This window comes from Raphanus sativus, chromosome 5 (genome assembly GCF_000801105.2).
Source record: "Raphanus sativus cultivar WK10039 chromosome 5, ASM80110v3, whole genome shotgun sequence".
Lineage (NCBI taxonomy): Eukaryota > Viridiplantae > Streptophyta > Magnoliopsida > Brassicales > Brassicaceae > Raphanus > Raphanus sativus.
The window spans coordinates 12,480,082-12,499,674 of record NC_079515.1 but is presented as its reverse complement, the minus strand read 5'-3'; the positions used below and the strand labels follow the sequence as shown (position 1 = coordinate 12,499,674).

The window sequence follows — 19,593 nt, the reverse complement described above, 5'->3', positions numbered from 1 at the left end:
CTGACTTTAACCTCCCGATTCAGAGCGATGACTCACCGAACGATGGAGGCTCTAGTCTCGTAACTCCGGAGCCTCGACGTGGCAATCACCGATCTGGGAAACAGCCTCCGGCTAGTGCTCGAACGAGCCAGACTGCCACTGGAGCTACTAACCCGAGATCATGAAGTGAAACCGCCCCCGGGCTTCCAGTCACCGAGAATCCTCAGCAGCAAGCCACTCCGAATCAAATGGAGGCTCAGCTCTCTGAGATTCGTCAGATGATGATGCAATTAGTAGACAAAGCTCAGGAAAATGAGCGTACAATGCATCAGCTAGCTGTTCGGCAGCAACGATTCGAAGAGATAACTAGATCTCTAAACGCAACGATCCAACCACCGCAACGTCAAACTCCGGGGGTCACTTTCCGAGATCGATTGACCGATCCCTCGTTCCCCCGAGGACGTTTAGACTTTTCTCCTGACAGCACTGTTCCGGAAGGACGGGGATCTGCTTTCCAGACGCCTCATACTGGGACAGCTCCCGCGTTTAACCCACCTATCACCAGTGCTATGGGAAGTAACGTAGCGACAACCAGCTCTTACATAAGAGATACCCGAAAAATTAGAATTCCCAAGTATGATGGGACCTCTGACCCAAAGGCCTATTTGAGAGCCTTCTGATTGGCTATCGTGAAAGCCCATTTTACACAGGAAGAATGTGAAGCAGGTTACTGCAGGACATTCGCCGAAAACCTGGTTGGAACAGCCCTTGAGTGGTTCTCTGGTCTCGAACCAGCCTCGATAGATAGTTTCGATCAGTTAACTAATGCCTTCATGAAGCAGTACTCGACCCATATCCTGAAGCAAGCCTCTGAGGCCGACCTCTGGAAAGTCAGACAAGGAATGGGGGACTCGCTAAGAGTCTACATCGAGAAATTCAGAGCAGTAAGAACTAAGCTCTCGAATCCCAACGACCAAGTCGCCATCGAGGCCCTTAGGAGAGGTCTGTGGTATAAATCGGATTTCTGGTCGGAGCTAACACTCAATACTTCTCCAACTATCGATGATGCTCTTCATAAAGCCACTAGACATATTACTTTGGAGGAAGAGACAGTTGCACTGGATAAACTCCACAGGAAACCTCAGAATCACTCGAAAGATGAATCCTCAAAGGCAAAGGGACCTCATAAAAGGGGGAACCTCCGAAACAATCAAACTCAGGGAGAACATTCTTATGCAATCGAGGAGGATAAGGAAGAAAAACTTGTCGCCGCAGCAAACAAAACTCCCTGGTCAAAAGGCTTTGATAAAAGCAAACGTTGCTCCTATCATGATCGAGAAGGACACTCAACTGAGGAATGTTGGGACCTCCAACGACAACTGGCAGCTAAATTCGCAGCCGGAGAAATAAAGGACGTGGACCTTAAAAAGCCATCGCCCTATCAGAAAAGAGGTCCCAGAGACACCTCCCCAAAGCGCGAGAGGTCACTTGAGAAGGAGACCGATTCGCCACCTCCAGCTCCCAAGAAAAGAGTCTATATGATTCTTGGAAAATTCCCCCAAGGAAAAAGTCTACAAGTCGAAGCTCTCTTGAGCAAACCGTCCCCTCAATCGAGCCCCGACTCGAGGGTGGACTGTATCCTTGGAGGATCAGATATATGTCAAGACTCCGTTAACTCCATTAAGAATCACGTACGGAAGGCTGTGTCTAACACTGGACATCACAGGATACGAGGTGCCTAAACTCATGATAGACATAGGAAGCTCTGTCGACCTTATTTTCTACAACACCCTGAAAGGGATGGAAATAGACGACTACGAAATTATTGGCCAAAAAGCTAATCTCGTAGGCTTCTCCGGAGAAACAACTACCTCATTGGGAACTATCAAGCTCCCAATCATAGCTGGCGGAATAATGAAAATGACCAACTTAGTAGTCATCGACAGACCTTCCCCGTTCCATGCGATCCTAGGAAGACCCTGGATTCACAAGATGAAAGCAGTAGCCTCGACTTATCATCAATGCGTGAAATTCCCAACACCTGAAGGAATAACTACCGTACATGGTAGCCAGAAGATCTCCAGGATCTGCTACCTGGGAGGATTCGAAATCCTCAAAAAGTCCCCCCAATAGCAATTACAGATCCAGGAGAGTCGCGAAATGCAACAAAATATTCGAGGTCCCCCTAAAAACCTCACCGAAAAAGTTTGCATCGACGACTCAAATCCTGAAAGACAGGTGAGCATCGGATCTGAGCTACCTCTTGAGACAAAAAAGGAGCTCATTGACTTCCTGAAAAGCAATGTCAAAACCTTTGCATGGTCCACCAATGACATGAAAGGTATAGACCCGAACGTCACCACCCACAAACTGAAAGTAGACCCCACTTTCAAACTGATCAAACAAAAGCGTCGCAAGCTAGACCTCGAAAAGGCTCAAGCTGTTAACGACGAAGTTGACCGACTTACGAAAGCTGGGTCCATTCGAGAGGTACACTACCCTGACTGGTTAGCTAACCCGGTAGTTGTAAAAAAGAAAAACGAGAAATGGAGAATCTGTGTAGACTTCACCGACCTAAACAAGGCTTGCCCTAAAGACAGCTTCCCGTTACCTCACATTGACCGCCTGGTTGAAGCAACAGCTGGCCATCGACTCATATCCTTCATGGATGCCTTCTCAGGATACAACCAAATCATGATGGATCCTGAAGACCAGGAAAAAACTGCATTCATAACCGAACGAGGAACCTATTGTTACAAGGTTATGCCATTCGGGTTAAAGAACGCATGAGCTACCTATCAGAGGCTAGTAAATAAGATGTTTGCTGGGCAACTCGGAAAAACCATGGAGGTCTATATTGACGATATGCTAGTCAAATCCTCAGCTGGAGAAGACCGTATCTCCCACTTAAGAGAATGGTTCGATATCCTCAATAAGTACGATATGAAGCTCAATCCCACTAAATGTACCTTCGGGGTACTCTCAGGCGAGTTCCTAGGCTAACTCGTAACTGAAAAAGGCATTGAAGCCAACCCTCAGCAGATAGCAACCTTCTTAGAAATGCCGTCACCTAAGACAACCAGAGAGGTACAGAGATTGACTGGACGAATCGCAACATTAAATCGATTCATATCCAAGTCCACCGACAAATGCCTCCCATTCTACAAACTTCTAAGAAATAATAAGAAGTTCTTATGGGACGAGAAACGTGAGTAAACCTTCAAACAATTGAAAGCTTACCTCTCCGAACCTCCGATCCTATCCAAACCTGTAGTAGGAGAGCCACTCTACATGTACCTCGCCGTATCGACTGCTGCAGTTAGCGGTGTGCTGGTCCGAGAGGAACAAAACGAACAAAGACCTGTCTATTACACCAGCAAGAGTCTGATAGATGCCGAAAAAGGTACCCCGCAATGGAAAAATTAGCGCTAGCGGTCGTAACAGCTGCCAGGAAATTGCGACCTTACTTCCAATCGCACTCGATCGTCGTAATGACCTCGCAACCATTACGAATGATATTGCACAGCCCCAGCCAGTCAGGGCGATTGGCTAAATGGACCATAGAACTCAGCGAATACGACATTGAGTACAGACCTCGAGCAGCAGCGAAGCTCAGGTCCTTGCCGATTTTGTCATTGAGCTAGCATCCGAGCAATTAGACTCCGAAATGGAATCTCCAAAATGGAGCATGTATGTCGACGGAGCCTCATCAAAACAAGGCTCCGGTGTCGGGCTAAGGCTGACTTCCTCAGCTGGAGAAACCATCGAGCAGTCCTATAGGCTCCGATTCAGCGCCTCAAACAACGAAGCTGAATATGAAGCACTAATCGCAGGGTTGAACTCGCCCTAAGCCTCGGAATTCTAGAGCTAAACGCTTATAGTGATTCACAGTTAGTAGCTAGCCAATTTCACGGAGAATATGAAACGAGGGACGAAAGAATGGGGGCATATCTCGAAGTCGTCCAGAACCTCACTAGGCAGTTCGACAAGTTCGAGCTAACAAGGATCCCACGAGGAGAGAACTCCTCAGCAGATGCGTTGGCTGCTTTAGCCTCCACATCAGACCCCCTCGTAAAACGAATCATACCCGTAGAAGGAATCGAAAAACCGAGCATCGACATAGCTACTAAAGCTGAGATATACAGCAAGCAAAAAGAGCAAACCGAAGGTACCTGCCCTGAAATGGTAGCTACCCAAGTTCTCACAACATTCTGGTTCCCAAAAGCCAAAATACGTAGTTTTAAAAAGCATGCCTCCGGGAACACAATCCAAAACACGGAAAACAACAAAGGTATTCCCCGAAATTCAGACTCCTTGAAGCCTAATCTCACGAATACCTCCGGGGGCACCATCCAGACCTCGGACCCACTCGTCTGCAGAGTCAAAACCAGAAGTCGCCCAGCTCTCAAAAATTCATCTGGGGGCACCATCCAGACCCCGGAGAATAACGGAAAAAGTGGAGATATTCCTCAGAATTTAGACTCCCTGGAGCCTAATCCTACGAATACCTCCGGGGGCACCACGACACCAGGTCCCGAACAGGAACCTCCCTCGTCTCTTCATAACAAAGTTGTAGGGAGAGAGGATTGGAGAATACCAATCACGCAATACATCCTGGAGGGAAAGACTCCACCCAATAAATGGGAGGCTCGAAAGCTCAAAGCATTAAGCGCGAGATATTGTATAATCGAATCCGTTCTCCACAAACGAAGCATTTTCGGACCTTACCTAAAATGCGTCCTTGGCCTCGTTGCTATGAGACATATGAAGGAAATGCACGACGGCTCCTGTGGAAACCACTCCGGTGGCAGAGCTCTAGCTATCCGAATCAAAAGACAAGGCTATTTCTGGCCTACCATTATTGCAGACTGTGAGGTCTACTCTTCCTCATACGACAATTGCCAGAGGCATGCACCGATTATACACCAACCTGCGGAGAAGCTATCCAACATATCCGCCCTGTTGGGCCCAAATATGGCCCGTTAGATGACGATATAACCAAAACAAGTATTGGGCCGTGATAAAGCCCAACGCGTATCGGCGACCTTAGCTAAGGTTTAATACGAAGCCGGAGGCTGGAAGCTAAGGGCAATCTTCGAAGAGGTCACGGTGAAGAGGAAACTCACATCATAACAGAAGGAGCGCATGACCCGGTCAAAGGGAAGCTGTTGCGGATTCCTCAACAAACGGAGAAGATCTCGAAGATCAGTTAAATATAATCAAGAGAAGTCCAAGGCTATTTAAAGAGAAGGTCGAGGACTAAAGAAGGGGATCCAGAATCAACCCATATTCGACCCTTATTCATTTTTCACAATCATTCATATAATCTCAAAAACACTTTGTTATCTTTGTAATCATCAAGAGTAACATCTCTTTGTAACCAATCTTTTACCAAGTTATCAATACAAAATCATAATTCATTCTACAAGTTATTACGGAATTCAGCCCACATTATCTTTCCCTAACCTTTCCTAAACCTTAACCTGATCTAAAATCCAGGTGGTGAGTTTAATCCCTCACAATTGGCGCCGTATGTGGGGAAGAAACAATCGAATCCCTTACTCTAACTTGAGGATGAATCCTACCAATCAGACAACGAATCGGTCTGACCTTAACCTCCCGATTCAGAGCGATGACTCATCGAACGATGGAGGCTCTAGTCTCGTAACTCCGGAGCCTCGACGTGGCGATCACCGATCTGGGCAACAGCCTCCGGCTAGCGCTCGAACGAGCCAGACTGCCACTGGAGCTAATAACCCGAGATCATCAAGTGGAACCGCCCCCGGGCTTCCAGTCACCGAGAATCCTCAGCAGCAAGCCACTCCGAATCAAACGGAGGCTCAGCTCTCTGAGATTCGTCAGATGATGATGCAATTAGTAGACAAAGCTCAGAAAAATGAGCGTTCAATGCATCAGCTAGCTGTTCGGCAGCAACGATTCCAAGAGATAACTAGATTTCTAAACGCAACGACCCAACCACCGCAACGTCAAACTCCGGGGGTCACTTTCCGAGATCGATTGACCGATCCCTCGTTCCCCCGAGGACGTTTAGACTTTTCTCCTGACAGGACTGTTCCGGAAGGACGGGGATCTGCTTTCCAGACGCCTCATACTGGGACAACTCCCGCGTTTAACCCACCTATCACCAGTGCTATGGGAAGTAACGTAGCGAGAACCAGCTCCACACCCGGTCAGATTGCTGACCGGAGCACTCGCTTACGTCCTCCGCCGCCTGTTTTTAGGTCTGGAGCAGGAGTATCCTTCCCATCCGGGGGCAGAACATCATCTTCGGTTTATCAAACCAGAAGCTCAGCCCCGAATGTGGACGGGTATCAAAGGGCAGACTCCGATAACCCAAGAGCTGGTGAGTGACTTAGCCCACCAACTGTATGGAAAGATGAACCAACAAGATTCCGTCAGGAACCTGCCCATCTGATACCTAATAACGACCCAAATGTCCTTCCCTTAGAGGGACCTGAAGCTATTCATAGATATATGGAACGAACTCACGCAGCTCTCCAAAAATTAGGAGCTCAAGTCCACAAGGTAACGAGCTCAGCTCCGGAAAGCGATAGCTTGATTGAAGAAACTCGTGGAACTCCATTCACTGACAGAATTGCCAGCTCTTACATAAGAGATACCCGAAAAATTAGAATTCCCAAGTATGATGGGACCTCTGACCCAAAGGCCTATTTGAGAGCCTTCCGATTGGCTATCGTGAAAGCCCATTTTACACAGGAAGAATGTGAAGCAGGTTACTGCAGGACATTCGCCGAAAACCTGGTTGGAACAGCCCTTAAGTGGTTCTCTGGTCTCGAACCAGCCTCGATAGATAGTTTCGATCAGTTAACTAATGCCTTTATGAAGCAGTACTCGACCCATATCCTGAAGCAAGCCTCTGAGGCCGACCTCTGGAAGGTCAGACAAGGAATGGGGGACTCGCTACGAGTCCACATCGAGAAATTTAGAGCAGTAAGAACTAAGCTCTCGAATCCCAACGACCAAGTCGCCATCGAGGCCCTTAGGAGAGGTCTGTGGTATAAATCGGATTTCTGGTCGGAGCTAACACTCAATACTCCTCCAACTATCGATGATGCTCTTCATAAAGCCACTAGATATATTATTTTGGAGGAAGAGACAGCTGCACTGGATAAACTCCACAGGAAACCTTAGAATCACTCGAAAGGTGAATCCTCAGAGGCAAAGGGACCTCATAAAAGGGGGAACCTCCGAAACAATCAAACTCAGGGAGAACATTCTTATGCAATCGAGGAGGACAAGGAAGAAAAACCTGTCGCCGCAGCAAACAAAACTCCCTTGTCAAAAGGCTTTGATAAATGCAAACGTTGCTCCTATCATGATCGAGAAGGGCACTCAACTGAGGAATGTTGGGACCTCCAACGACAACTAGCAGCTAAATTCGCAGCCGGAGAAATAAAGGACTTGGACCTTAAAAATCCATCGCCCTATCAGAAAAGAGGTCCCAGAGACACCTCCCCAAAGCGCGAGAGGTCACTTGAGAAGGAGACCGATTCGCCACCTCCAGCTCCCAAGAAAAGAGTCGATATAATTCTTGGAAAATTCCCCCAAGGAAAAAGTCTACAAGTCGAAGCTCTCTTGAGCACAAACCGTCCCCTCAATCGAGCCCCGACTCGAGGGTGGACAGTATCCTTGGAGGATCAGATATATGTCAAGACTCCGTTAACTCCATTAAGAATCACGTACGGAAGGCTGTGTCTAACACTGGTCCTAAGCCTCCCAACCCCGAGTCCAATACTAAGATTTCTTTCTGGGAAAGCGAGACCTCAAACCTTGACAGACCTCACGATGATCCTCTGATTGTCACCCTGAACATCGCAGGATACGAGGTGCCTAAACTCATGAAAGACATAGGAAGCTCTGTCGACCTTATTTTCTACAACACCCTGAAAGGGATGAAAATAGACGACTACGAAATTATTGGCCAAAAAGCTAATCTCATAGGCTTCTCCGGAGAAACAACTACCTCATTGGGAACTATCAAGCTCCCAATCATAGCTGGCGGAATAATGAAAATGACCAACTTAGTAGTCATCGACAGACCTTCCCTGTTCTATGCGATCCTAGGAAGACCCTGGATTCACAAGATGAAAGCAGTAGCCTCGACTTATCATCAATGCGTGAAATTCCCAACACCTGAAGGAATAACTACCGTACATGGTAGCTAGAAGATCTCCAGGATCTGCTACCTGGGAGGATTCGAAATCCTCAAAAAGTCCCCCCAATAGCAATTACAGATCCAGGAGGGTCGCGAAATGCAACAAAATATTCGAGGTCCCCCTAAAAACCTCACCGAAAAAGTTTGCATCGACGACTCAAATCCTGAAAGACAGGTGAGCATCGGATCTGAGCTACCTCTTGAGACAAAAAAGGACCTCATTGACTTCCTGAAAAGCAATGTCAAAACCTTTGCATGGTCCACCAATGACATGAAAGATATAGACCCGAATGTCACCACCCACAAACTGAAAGTAGACCCCACTTTCAAACCGATCAAACAAAAGCGTCGTAAGCTAGGCCTCGAAAAGGCTCAAGCTGTTAACGACGAAGTTGACCGACTTACAAAAGCTGGATCCATTCGAGAGGTACACTACCCTGAATGGTTAGCTAACCCGGTAGTTGTAAAAAAGAAAAACGGTAAATGGAGAATATGTGTAGACTTCACCGACCTAAACAAGGCTTGCCCTAAAGATAGCTTCCCGTTACCTCACATCGACCGCCTGGTTGAAGCAACAGCTGGCCATCGACTCTTATCCTTCATGGATGCCTTCTTAGGATACAACCAAATCATGATGGATCCTGAAGACCAGGTAAAAACTGCATTAATAACCGAACGAGGAACCTATTGTTACAAGGTTATGCCATTCGGGTTAAAGAACGCAGGAGCTACCTATCAGAGGCTAGTAAATAAGATGTTTGCTGGGCAACTCGGAAAAACCATGGAGGTCTATATTGACGATATGCTAGTCAAATCCTCAGCTGGAGAAGACCATATCTCCCACTTAAGGGAATGCTTCGATATCCTCAATAAGTACGATATGAAGCTCAATTCCACTAAATGTACCTTGGGTACCCTCAGGCGAGTTCCTAGGTATTGGGGCTGTGTTGCAGCTTCCTATGGAGAGCTCTGGTAAGTTTACCGGACAACTTGATAGGATCCTTAATCTCTGCAAAAAGAATCAAAGGCAATTAGCACATCACGATAAGCAAAAATAAATATGCAAACACATCCCTAAAATTCTAACCAGAAATGTCAGACCAAGAGGTCCTGAGGTCTCGGCCTACAGGAACCGTCGAAGGGTCAATCTTGACATAAAAGTACTTCTTCCGCCAGTCATCATCACTGGCCGTAAATTTGAAGACGCCTAGCCCTCGACGACAGGGGAGGTAATAGGTACCGCTTCTGCCATCCTTGGAAGTACTCTCCTTTATCGAGAAGAGACTCATCAGCTCGGTCAATCCCACGATAACTCCTTCTTCCTTGGCCCTAGTGATGAATCCGTTTATCACTCGGATAACCGAGGAACAAAGTTGGGGAAGGGCCAGTTGATAATGATCCAGGAGATCTAGCAAGAGGGTGGGGAGAGGGAACCTAAGATGACACTTAGAGATATACTTCTCATGAACACAGAACCAACCCTCCGGAACGGTTTCGGGGGTTTCGTCTTCGGTACAAGCTCTAGCTAGGTCACTCTTGCCGTGAGCTTGAACAGTAAGGTTGACGACGTCTTGATTCTTTAAGAGCGACGGAAAGTGAGGTCTAGAGGAGGCGCCATTGCCACCTTTTTTCTTCATCCTCTTGACTCTTGCTCCGATCGAATCTTTAGCTTTCTTCTTCTTGGCGTCCTTCATCTTTTCTCTGGCTTCTTGTTTAACCTTCATAAGACGAGCACCGGAAGCAGAGATTTGGATTTCGCCGGAGCCTTCTTTTTGACTCATGATTAGTAAAAGGGTAAAGAGAAAGGAGGTGAAAAGGGAAGAATCGAGTTGAGTTGAGCAAGAACGGATTCTCTAGAGAACTTAGAGATGAAGAGCAAGTTCGATCAAGAAACAGAGATAAAAAAAACAAAAGAACACGCAGTAAAATAAAGGAGATGAGAGAAGTTACCTTGGAAACCGTCGGAGGCGTGGAGAAAGTGAAGAGGCAAGCAGTTAATACTCGCAGCTTTATATCCCATCACGTCTCGAAAATCGGAAACCACATTTCAAACTCTCCTTAATCTAAACAGTCGATCTAATCGAAGAAAAACTACAGCCGTCCGATTAGGCAGGAATATATATGGTTGAGATAGCCAGTAATCATTATCTCAACAAGAAGATCTAGGCTGGACGGCTAGGTCTAGCTCCAGAGAATAACAAAGTCTAATCTCGAAAGCTGGGGGCAACTGTTGGGCCCAAATATGGCCCGTTAGCTGACGATAGAACCAAAACAAGTACTAGGCCGTGATAAAGCCAATGCGTATCGGTGACCTTAGCTAGGGTTTAATACGAAGCCGGAGGCTGGAAGCTAAGGGCAATCTTCGAAGAGGTCACGGTGAAGAGGAAGCTCACATCATAACAGAAGGAGCGCAGGACCCGGTCAAAGGGAAGCTGTAGCGGATTCCTCAACAAACGGAGAAGATCTCGGAGATCAGTTAAAGATAATCAAGAGAAGTCCAAGGCTATTTAAAGAGAAGGTCGAGGACTAAAGAAGAGGATCCAGAATCAACCCATATTCGACCCTTATTCATTTTTCACGATCATTCATATAATCTCAAAAACACTTTGTTATCTTTGTAATCATCAAGTGTAACATCTCTTTGTAACCAATCTTTTACCAAGTTATCAATACAAAGTCATAATTCATTCTACAAGTTATTACGGAATTCAGCCCACGTTATCTTTCCCTAACCTTTCCTAAACCTTAACCTGATCTAAAATCCAGGTGGTGAGTTTAATCCCTCACACGCCCCTTACCCATTTATGAGGTGGTCCATGGACCTCGTAGGACCACTAGTAGCATCAGGAAGTGGAAAGAAGAAGCTACGCTTCCTTTTAGTCCTAACAGACTACTTCACGAAATGGATAGAGGCAGAAGCTTTCCAACAGGTAACCAGATTCGAGGTCGAACGATTCGTGTGGAAAGATATCGTGTGTAGACACGGCGTCCCATATGAAATCGTGACTGACAATGGAGGACAGTTCATATCCCACGACTTCAAAATATTTTGTGACAAATGGAATATCCGCCTGACCTTCTCAACACCTCAACGCCCTCAAGGAAACAGACAGGCGGAGGCTGCTAATAAATCAGTATTAGCAAACCTCAAGAAATGACTCGGAACCCAGAAGGAACTCTGGTCAGAAAAGTTACCTGAAGTACTTTGGGCATGTTAAACCACTCCACAAAAGGCTACAGAGGAAACCCATTTCTCCTTAGCCTACGGGATGGAAGCTGTCGTCCCAGCCGAAACCATTGCTGGTAGCCTCCGCCGGGAACTCTGTACGTCCGATCCTGTAGCTAATGATCAGCTCCTGACGGACAGCCTCGATCTAATCGAGGAAAGACGGGACTGGGCCCTGATTCGCATTCAAAACTATCAGCAAGCAATGGCACGACAGTACAACTCCAAAGTCAGGTCCCGACAGTTCGCTGTAGGTGACCTAGTACTTAAGAAAGTTTTCGAAGGAACCAAAGAACCAGATGCTGGGAAGTTAGGAACCAACTGGGAGGGTCCTTACCGGATCATCCATGTGGTACGACCTGGCGTTTACAAGCTCCAAAAGGTGCGAACCGGGGTACCTGAAATCAGATCGTGGAACGCCACAAATCTTAAGAGATACTATCATTAGGTACCTAAAATCCCTGAACTACGTTTGGCTTGATCCCTTGACTGGGTACGTAGGCAACTCCGTCACGAGTGCAGCCCCAACCTCATTTCAACACTCTGTTCACCACGACCAAAGGGGGCATATGTCTGATCAAAATCACATAGCCCAAGCAACAATTGTATGATTACTATGATTCCATGTATTCTATTATCAATAAAGCAATTATCTTCGATACCTCGACTTTTTAACAATTCAGGTCTCCAAGAACCTGAACCTAAGGTCTCAAAAACCTTAACAATCTCGAAGGTCTTAAAATCCTTCAAACGATATAAAAACTAATAGACTTAAGCCTAAGGTCTTAAAATCCTTAGAAACCACCAAGGTCTTAAAATCCTTCAAACAAAATCAGATCTCCACGGATCTGAACCTAAGGTCTTAAAACCCTGAAACAAAATCAGGTACCCACGGATCTGAACCTAAGGTCTCGAAATCCTTAACAAAATACAAAAGTCTTAAAATCCTTATCAAATCTCAAAAGGTCTTAAAATCCTAAGCAAGTCTAAAAGAGTCTTAAAATCCCACAAACAAATTCAGGTTCCCATGAACCACTCTCAAAAGAGAGCCCAAACCGAACTCAGGTTCCCAAAAACCTTGAGCTAACCTTGATATTCCAAGAATTCCTCTTAAGGAACTAAAGACAATCCAAGTCTTCTAGACTTATCATAAAACCCGAGACCTAACTTTGAGGATTCACTGAACCTCCTAGTTAATAACCGAAATACATTTCCTACCAAAACTCTTAACAAAGTTCGAATTCATCCAAAAATGACTAAGTCAAATCGAAAGACTTGAAACGAAACTGAAAACCAAGTTTTGATAAATAGAGGTTTAAAGGCCTCCTCAGGCCAGCAAAGGTTCAAAAGACCTTGACATAAACAAAGGTTTAAAAACATCCTCAGGCTATAATTCTTAGAAACAAATGAAACAAAAGCCCATTGGGCGGAAATCCTAGAAACGCATGAAAGAGCCTCAGCTCTTAAACCTCCTTGTCACCAGAGCTCTTCTCAGCTCCCTTGTCAACCAGATCATCCTCCTCATCAGGAACCTCTTCCTCCATTTCCTTGTCGTCATCTCCCGGGGCGGCTTCAACTGGGGCTGAGCAAGAACCCACCAATCCCAAGTTAGAACCGTACTCTCCAGAAAAGGAGAGATTAAACATATTAACCTCAAAAGTACCTGAGCTCTCAGAGAGTTGAGGAAGAGGGAGCTTGCTGATCGAGAAGTCCGAGACCTGAGCCTTCTCGTACGCAGCAACTGCCTTCGGCATCATAGCCACCAAACGAGTGTACTCGTCTTCAGCACTCTTGATCTCGTTGTCCAGCATGTCTTTCAGGAGCTCAGTATTGGCATGAAGCTCTTGAGCATAAACCAGAAGATCGACTTCATCCTTCTTCTTGGAGAACTTCTCCTTGACAGAAACCAGAATCTTGTTGTAAGCGTCAACTAACTCCCTCTTTCCTCTCCGGACGGCTAGCCTGACCTGAGCTTCCTTGTTCTGGCTGTTCTGGGATGAAGCAATCAACTCTTTGACCTGGTACTCGGCTATCTTCCGAGCAGCATCCAACTCCCTAATCTTCCTGTTCTTCACCTGGCTGTCAATCGCTTGGCTCTCGATCGTCCCTTGATGAACATCAGCCTTGGAGCCAAGTCTCTTGACCTCAGTTTGAAGTTCCGAGATCAGAGCCCAAGTCTGGTTGAGCTCAGTCTTGGTGGCCTTGACTAGATCAGTAACCTGAGCTAATTCTTCAGCGCTGGGGGCATTGTGCACAGTGTCCTCAAACTTGAACTGAGCCCTGTTAATAGCGCCAGCCAGCTACAAAAACAAAAACAATGATTTAGTGGACATCTTCCGAAAAGGATCAAGCTAAAAAGTCGAAATAAAATTCATACCTGACCCATGTAATGGGCAATCTCAACATACTCATCCTTATTCGTGAGGTTGGAGATCGAGGGGAGGGAACACCCGGTTCTCTTCATATGCCTCATCAGCGTAGCCAAACCCCACGAATCATCCAAAACTGACCCACGCTTCGAGTGAGCAAAGTTCCAGCCAACGGTTCCCCCTCTAGAAGAGGAGGAGGAAGACCTCGAAGGTCTGTCAACCTGGTCGGTCCTGGACCTCTTGTTCCTCGGAGACTCAAATTCTGGAGGATCCTACGCCATTTGAAGATCAGCTTCTGTCACCGGAACCTCGGAGGGAAGACCAACTTCCTGAACTCTGGGCTCCGAAGGACCAACATCTTTAGCAGGAGCAGAGCCTCCATCATCGAGGACTTCCTTCACGGAGCTAAGGAAGGATCCTCCTTGGTTCTTGTCGCTTCCTCGAGAGGAGCTGGCAGCCTTGGTCGATCTACCCCTGGAACGGAACGAGGGCTGAATAGGCATCTTCTGTGACTGAGTGTTTTCAGAGGTACTGGCTCCAGACGAGACTTCGAATACCGAATCACCTTCAGAGACTGAATCATGAAGAGAATCATTAATTTCACAGTACAGATTCGAATAGTGAAAACTAGAAATTAATAAAAGAAGGTTACCTTCTAAACCAGCAACCGCTACTGAGTCAGGAAAGGACGCCTTGTATCGTTCAGGGAACCTAGCTGACCCGACTCTCGTGGTAGTGTAAGCTACCCAGGTATTGGGGCTGTGCTGCAGCTTCCTATGGAGAGCTCTGGTAAGTTTACCGGACAACTTGATAGGATCCTTAATCTCTGCAAAAAGAATCAAAGGCAATTAGCACATCACGATAAGCAAAAATAAATATGCAAACACATCCCTAAAAATCCTAACCAGAAATGTCAGACCAAGAGGTCCTGAGGTCTCGGCCTAGAGGAACAGTCGAAGGGTCAATCTTGACATAAAAGTACTTCTTCCGCCAGTAATCATCACTGGCCGTAAATTTGAAGACGCCTAGCCCTGGACGAGAGGGGAGGTAGTAGATACCGCTTCCGCCAGCCTTGGAAGTACTCTCCTTTATCGAGAAGAGACTCATCAGCTCGGTCAATCCCACGATAACTCCTTCTTCCTTGGCCCTAGTGATGAATCCGTTTATCACTCGGATAACCGAGGGACAAAGTTGGGGAAGGGCCAAATGATAATGATCCAGAAGATCTAGCAAGAGGGTGGGGAGAGGGAACCTAAGATGACACTTAGAGATATACTTCTCATGAACACAGAACCAACCCTCCGGAACGGTTTCGGGGGTTTCGTCTTCGGTACAAGCTCTAGCTAGGTCACTCTTGCCGTGAACTTGAACAGTAAGGTTGACGACGTCTTGACTCTTTAAGAGCGACGGAAAGTGAGGTCCAGAGGAGGCGCCCTTGCCACTTTTTTCTTCATCCTCTTGACTCTTGCTCCGATCGAGTCTTTAGCTTTCTTCTTCTTGGCGTCCTTCATCTTTTCTCCGGCTTCTTGTTTAACCTTCATAAGACGAGCACCAGAAGCAGAGATTTGAATTTCGCCGGAGCCTTCTTTTTGACTCATGATAAGTAAAAGGGTAAAGAGAAAGGAGGTGAAAAGGGAAGAATCGAGTTGAGTTGAGCAAGAACGGATTCTCTAGAGAACTTAGAGATGAAGAGCAAGTTCGATCAAGAAACAGAGATAAAAAAAAAAAAGAACACGCAGTAAAATAAAGGAGAGGAGAGAAGTTACCTTGGAAACCGTAGGAGGCGTGGAGAAAGTGGAGAGGCAAGCAGTTAATACTCGCAGCTTTATATCCCATCACGTCTCGAAAATCGGAAACCACATTTCAAACTCTCCTTAATCTAAACCGTCGATTTAATCGAAGAAAAAATACAACCGTCCGATTAGGCAGGAATATATATGGTTGAGATAGCCAGTAATCATTATCTCAACAAGAAGATCTAGGCTGGACGGCTAGGTCTAGCTCCCGAGAATAACGAAGTCTAATCTCGAAAGCTGGGGGCAATTGTTGGGCCCAAATATGGCCCGTTAGCTGACGATAGAACCAAAACAAGTACTGGGCTGTGATAAAGCCCAACGCGTATCGGCGACCTTAGCTAAGGTTTAATACGAAGCCGGAGGCTGGAAGCTAAGGGCAATCTTCGAAGAGGTCACGGTGAAGAGGAAGCTCACATCATAACAGAAAGAGCGCAGGACCTGGTCAAAGGGAAGCTGTTGCGGATTCCTCAACAAACGGAGAAGATCTCGGAGATCAGTTAAAGATAATCAAGAGAAGTCCAAGGCTATTTAAAAAGAGAAGGTCGAGGACTAAAGAAGGGGATCCAGAATCAACCCATATTCGACCCTTATTCATTTTTCACGATCATTCATATAATCTCAAAAACACTTTGTTATCTTTGTAATCATCAAGAGTAACATCTCTTTGTAACCAATCTTTTACCAAGTTATCAATACAAAATCATAATTCATTCTACAAGTTATTACGGAATTCAGCCCACGTTATCTTTTTCTAACCTTTCCTAAACCTTAACCTGATCTAAAATCCAGGTGGTGAGTTTAATCCCTCACACGGATTGAGCGATGCAGGACAAACAGTTTAACTCCGGTGCGGTTCTAACAGTTATAAAAACGTATAGATATATGGTATATGTAGAAATTTTTGTTACTATTAACTGCAGTGCGGGGCGGGACGCCATTTACCATTTGAAGCCAGTCAGTGGTTCATCCTATGATATCAGCCATCAATTTTCTGATAAGAGAACCAAAATGATGGAATATGGAGTTACTAATAGCTATGTAAGTCAGGAGGACATCCATCGAGTCAAATGGCCATAAGTCAAACTCCTAATTGAAATGATTACTGATGAAGCTACACGAGTAATAGTATGTAGATAGTTAAATCTGGGTGGATGGTTAGAAATTTGTTTAATAAAAAGCTGAGGATATGTTTTCAATACCGAGCATTATAAAATTCCAAGTCTTTACTCGGAAGATCAAAGCCCCATCAGAAAATTCATCATCTTATATGGAAAATTCATCTCCTAACTTAACAAATATTGTCTCTTGCAGCAATATTACTCCACCTTTCATATTCCCCAACTCGAGTCATTTCATAAATATAGGCTATCTTTTCAGGCAAAAAACTGATATTGAAGACCTGAATCTGAACATAGATCTATAACCTGAGTAATATGTGAACCATCAAGTGCAGGTTCTGTGAGATTTACAACGAAAATTATACAATAACATGTTTCCTTTTCATTGTCGTTGAGGTGAGCTCGGGATACCAGCCTAAAGGCACATATATGGGTCTTATCAGATCTCCTTGAGAATTCTGAAAATTTAAATGTCTTGGTGTATCTTAGGTATGTGTTGGCTATCCAGTTTGTAAATGGAACCATCGAGTCTTTTCCATTATGCGATCTACATTGGGTGTTGAACTAGTAGACATGTGGACCCTTAAGTTAAGTTGCATTAGATTCACATTAGTTTGCTCGACATATCTCGGAAAATACTTGAGGTCAATTGATCCATGTACATTGATATGTAGTAATGGATTTGGTAGTACTTGGCCGTTGTAGGCCTGGGCATTTTACCAAGATCCGAGGATCCAGCCCCAAACCGACCTGGAGAATTCCGGTTCTGGTAGGAACCAAACCAATTTTTTCACTTTAGTGGGTCTTGTGTGGAGGACCCACGGATCTTGGACCCAAACCCGAGACCCGATGGGATACTCAAAATACCTGAAACTTCTAGTATATATTAGATATATATGGATGTTTCAGTACATTTTAGTATTATGGATAACTTTTAGAGTTTTGGATTTTATATTTTTGGGTATGGTTTTGGATTTCAGATAAAATTTTAAATTTTCAAAAATATAATATGGATAATCAGATAAAATTTCGGATAATTTTCACGTCTTCTGATCAGATTTTAGGTAAAATTTTGGATATTTTCGTGTATTTAAATATTTTAAGGTATTTTGTATGTTTGGATATTTTGGGGCTGGACCAGACAAGATCTAAACCGAACCCGATCCGGAACCAAACCGAACCCGAACAAAAAAAAATTAATTACCTTATTGGATCCAACTATATAAGACTCAAACCGACTTGTATCCGACAAGACCCGAAGCAAACCCGAACCGATAAATTCCAATTACCCTTTTGCATCTTAATATATAAGACCTTTTCCGTTAGTGGAGCTGCTTTAGTCGGATCCACGTGATTTACTAGAGGCCTATCATCTCGAGGATTAAATTTTTGAGGTGGGTTTTGTCTTGGAAAACGTGAGTTCAGTGCAAATTCTAATGCTCTGAAACCATTGTTTTCTTGTCGGTTTGTAGCCCAGTGGTGGAGGTGGAGATCACTCGTGGCGATTGACGACTCCAAACTCTAGGGTGGTCTATGGGGAAGTCACAAATGGAAGGAGGTCTGCGATGTCAACTGGTACATGACGTGATCGCCTTCAGCTGTAGCGACGTTAATTGTTGAGTCACTTTTGTCTGTCGAGGAGGCGAGCCTCGAGAGCTCGAGCAGTTGCCTCACTCCAACGTGTTTGATCCCACAAGTGTGGTGTCATCCTTAGACTTTTATTTAGATTGTTTGTTGTTTCCGGAAGTGGAGAGGTAGGCCGTTGACTTGGTCTGGCTCTGACAATAGGCGAACTATTTCTCCGATTCCATAGCCGCGAGCTAGGTTTTTCAGTGTGAAGGCTTACCGGAGGGATTTAGGAGAGAGTCGTCACGTTCACGGCTGAAGAGTTCTTTGGAGCAGATGTATGGGATCCGTCGTTGGTTGGAGTGTTGTTGGGTTCCCAAGTGGTGATATTTTATGCTGAGTCAGAATGGCATCGGTTGTTTGAATCAGTGCATCATTGCGGTTGGATTCACTAGTTATGGGATATATTTTGGTCTGGCTGATATTTGATCGATTCTTATATTAAAGATGGTTTTTTTATTATTTGGTCTGGTCTGGATATATTAACTATGTTATTACAAATTATGCTAAACATTATATCACTGATATTACAATTGACAATTTTATTTCTTCTATGAGAACTTATTTCCGATTACATTACTTTCAGCTGTCTTATGATTTTCAATTGCTCAAACTTCTTACGCAATGCTTATAATATTATGTAAAATTTTTTCTTTAATATTCTACATAATTCATTTTTTTCCGACAATTGAAACTTAGATCACATGATGAAGAATCATTAATGAATTCTTGACCAAACAAAAAGACTTCCATTTTAGATAAGTTTATATATTAAATTTTTAAAATTTACATAAAAATTTAAAGTTGGAAACACAGAAAGAGATGAGAAATTCTCTAGGATAATTTTTAAAACTTTTTTTTCACCAAAAAGTTCTCAAGAAGAAAGTGACCAACAAAATTTCATTAAAGAGTGTATATACATTTATATTTTTATGATTAACTAATTTAGACCTATGGTTTAGAAATAAATGGTAGGTGTTTTAGATGTATGGTTTAAAATCTTTTAAAAATAAAAAAAAATTATTTAAAATTAAGAATAAAATTTTTGAAATAGTTTTAAAAAGAAATTTGAATTCCGAAAAAGTTAAAAACAAAATCTGGAAAAAAATTGAAATTTTTTAAAATTCAAATTTAAAGCATAGTTCGAAGCTATACAAAAATATTTTTTTATTTATATATCTGTGAAACAAGGGATAGAAAAATCTTTTACCTCTTCAGTTAAATTATTTTAGTCATTTTGCTTCCTTGAGAACTTTTTGATTGGAAAAACTTTAAAGTTGGC

At 44.3% G+C, this 19,593-nt stretch overlaps 1 protein-coding gene across 1 annotated transcript; it reads left to right on the top strand.

Annotated features, from left to right (window-relative positions):
- The first annotated feature begins 801 nt into the window (after positions 1-801).
- Positions 802-18,858, top strand: LOC130512351 (uncharacterized). The gene is made up of 2 exons (XM_057010232.1): positions 802-18,079; positions 18,158-18,858. Exon 1 carries the CDS (start codon positions 3,919-3,921, stop codon positions 4,963-4,965), a length of 1,047 nt encoding a protein of 348 aa, XP_056866212.1. The 5' UTR covers positions 802-3,918; the 3' UTR covers positions 4,966-18,079; positions 18,158-18,858.
- The last annotated feature ends 735 nt before the right edge of the window (positions 18,859-19,593 follow it).

Excerpts from the sequence above, each read along its gene's own strand:
- LOC130512351 (XM_057010232.1), top strand. The coding sequence starts at position 3,919 with ATGGGGGCATATCTCGAAGTCGTCCAGAACCTCACTAGGCAGTTCGAC.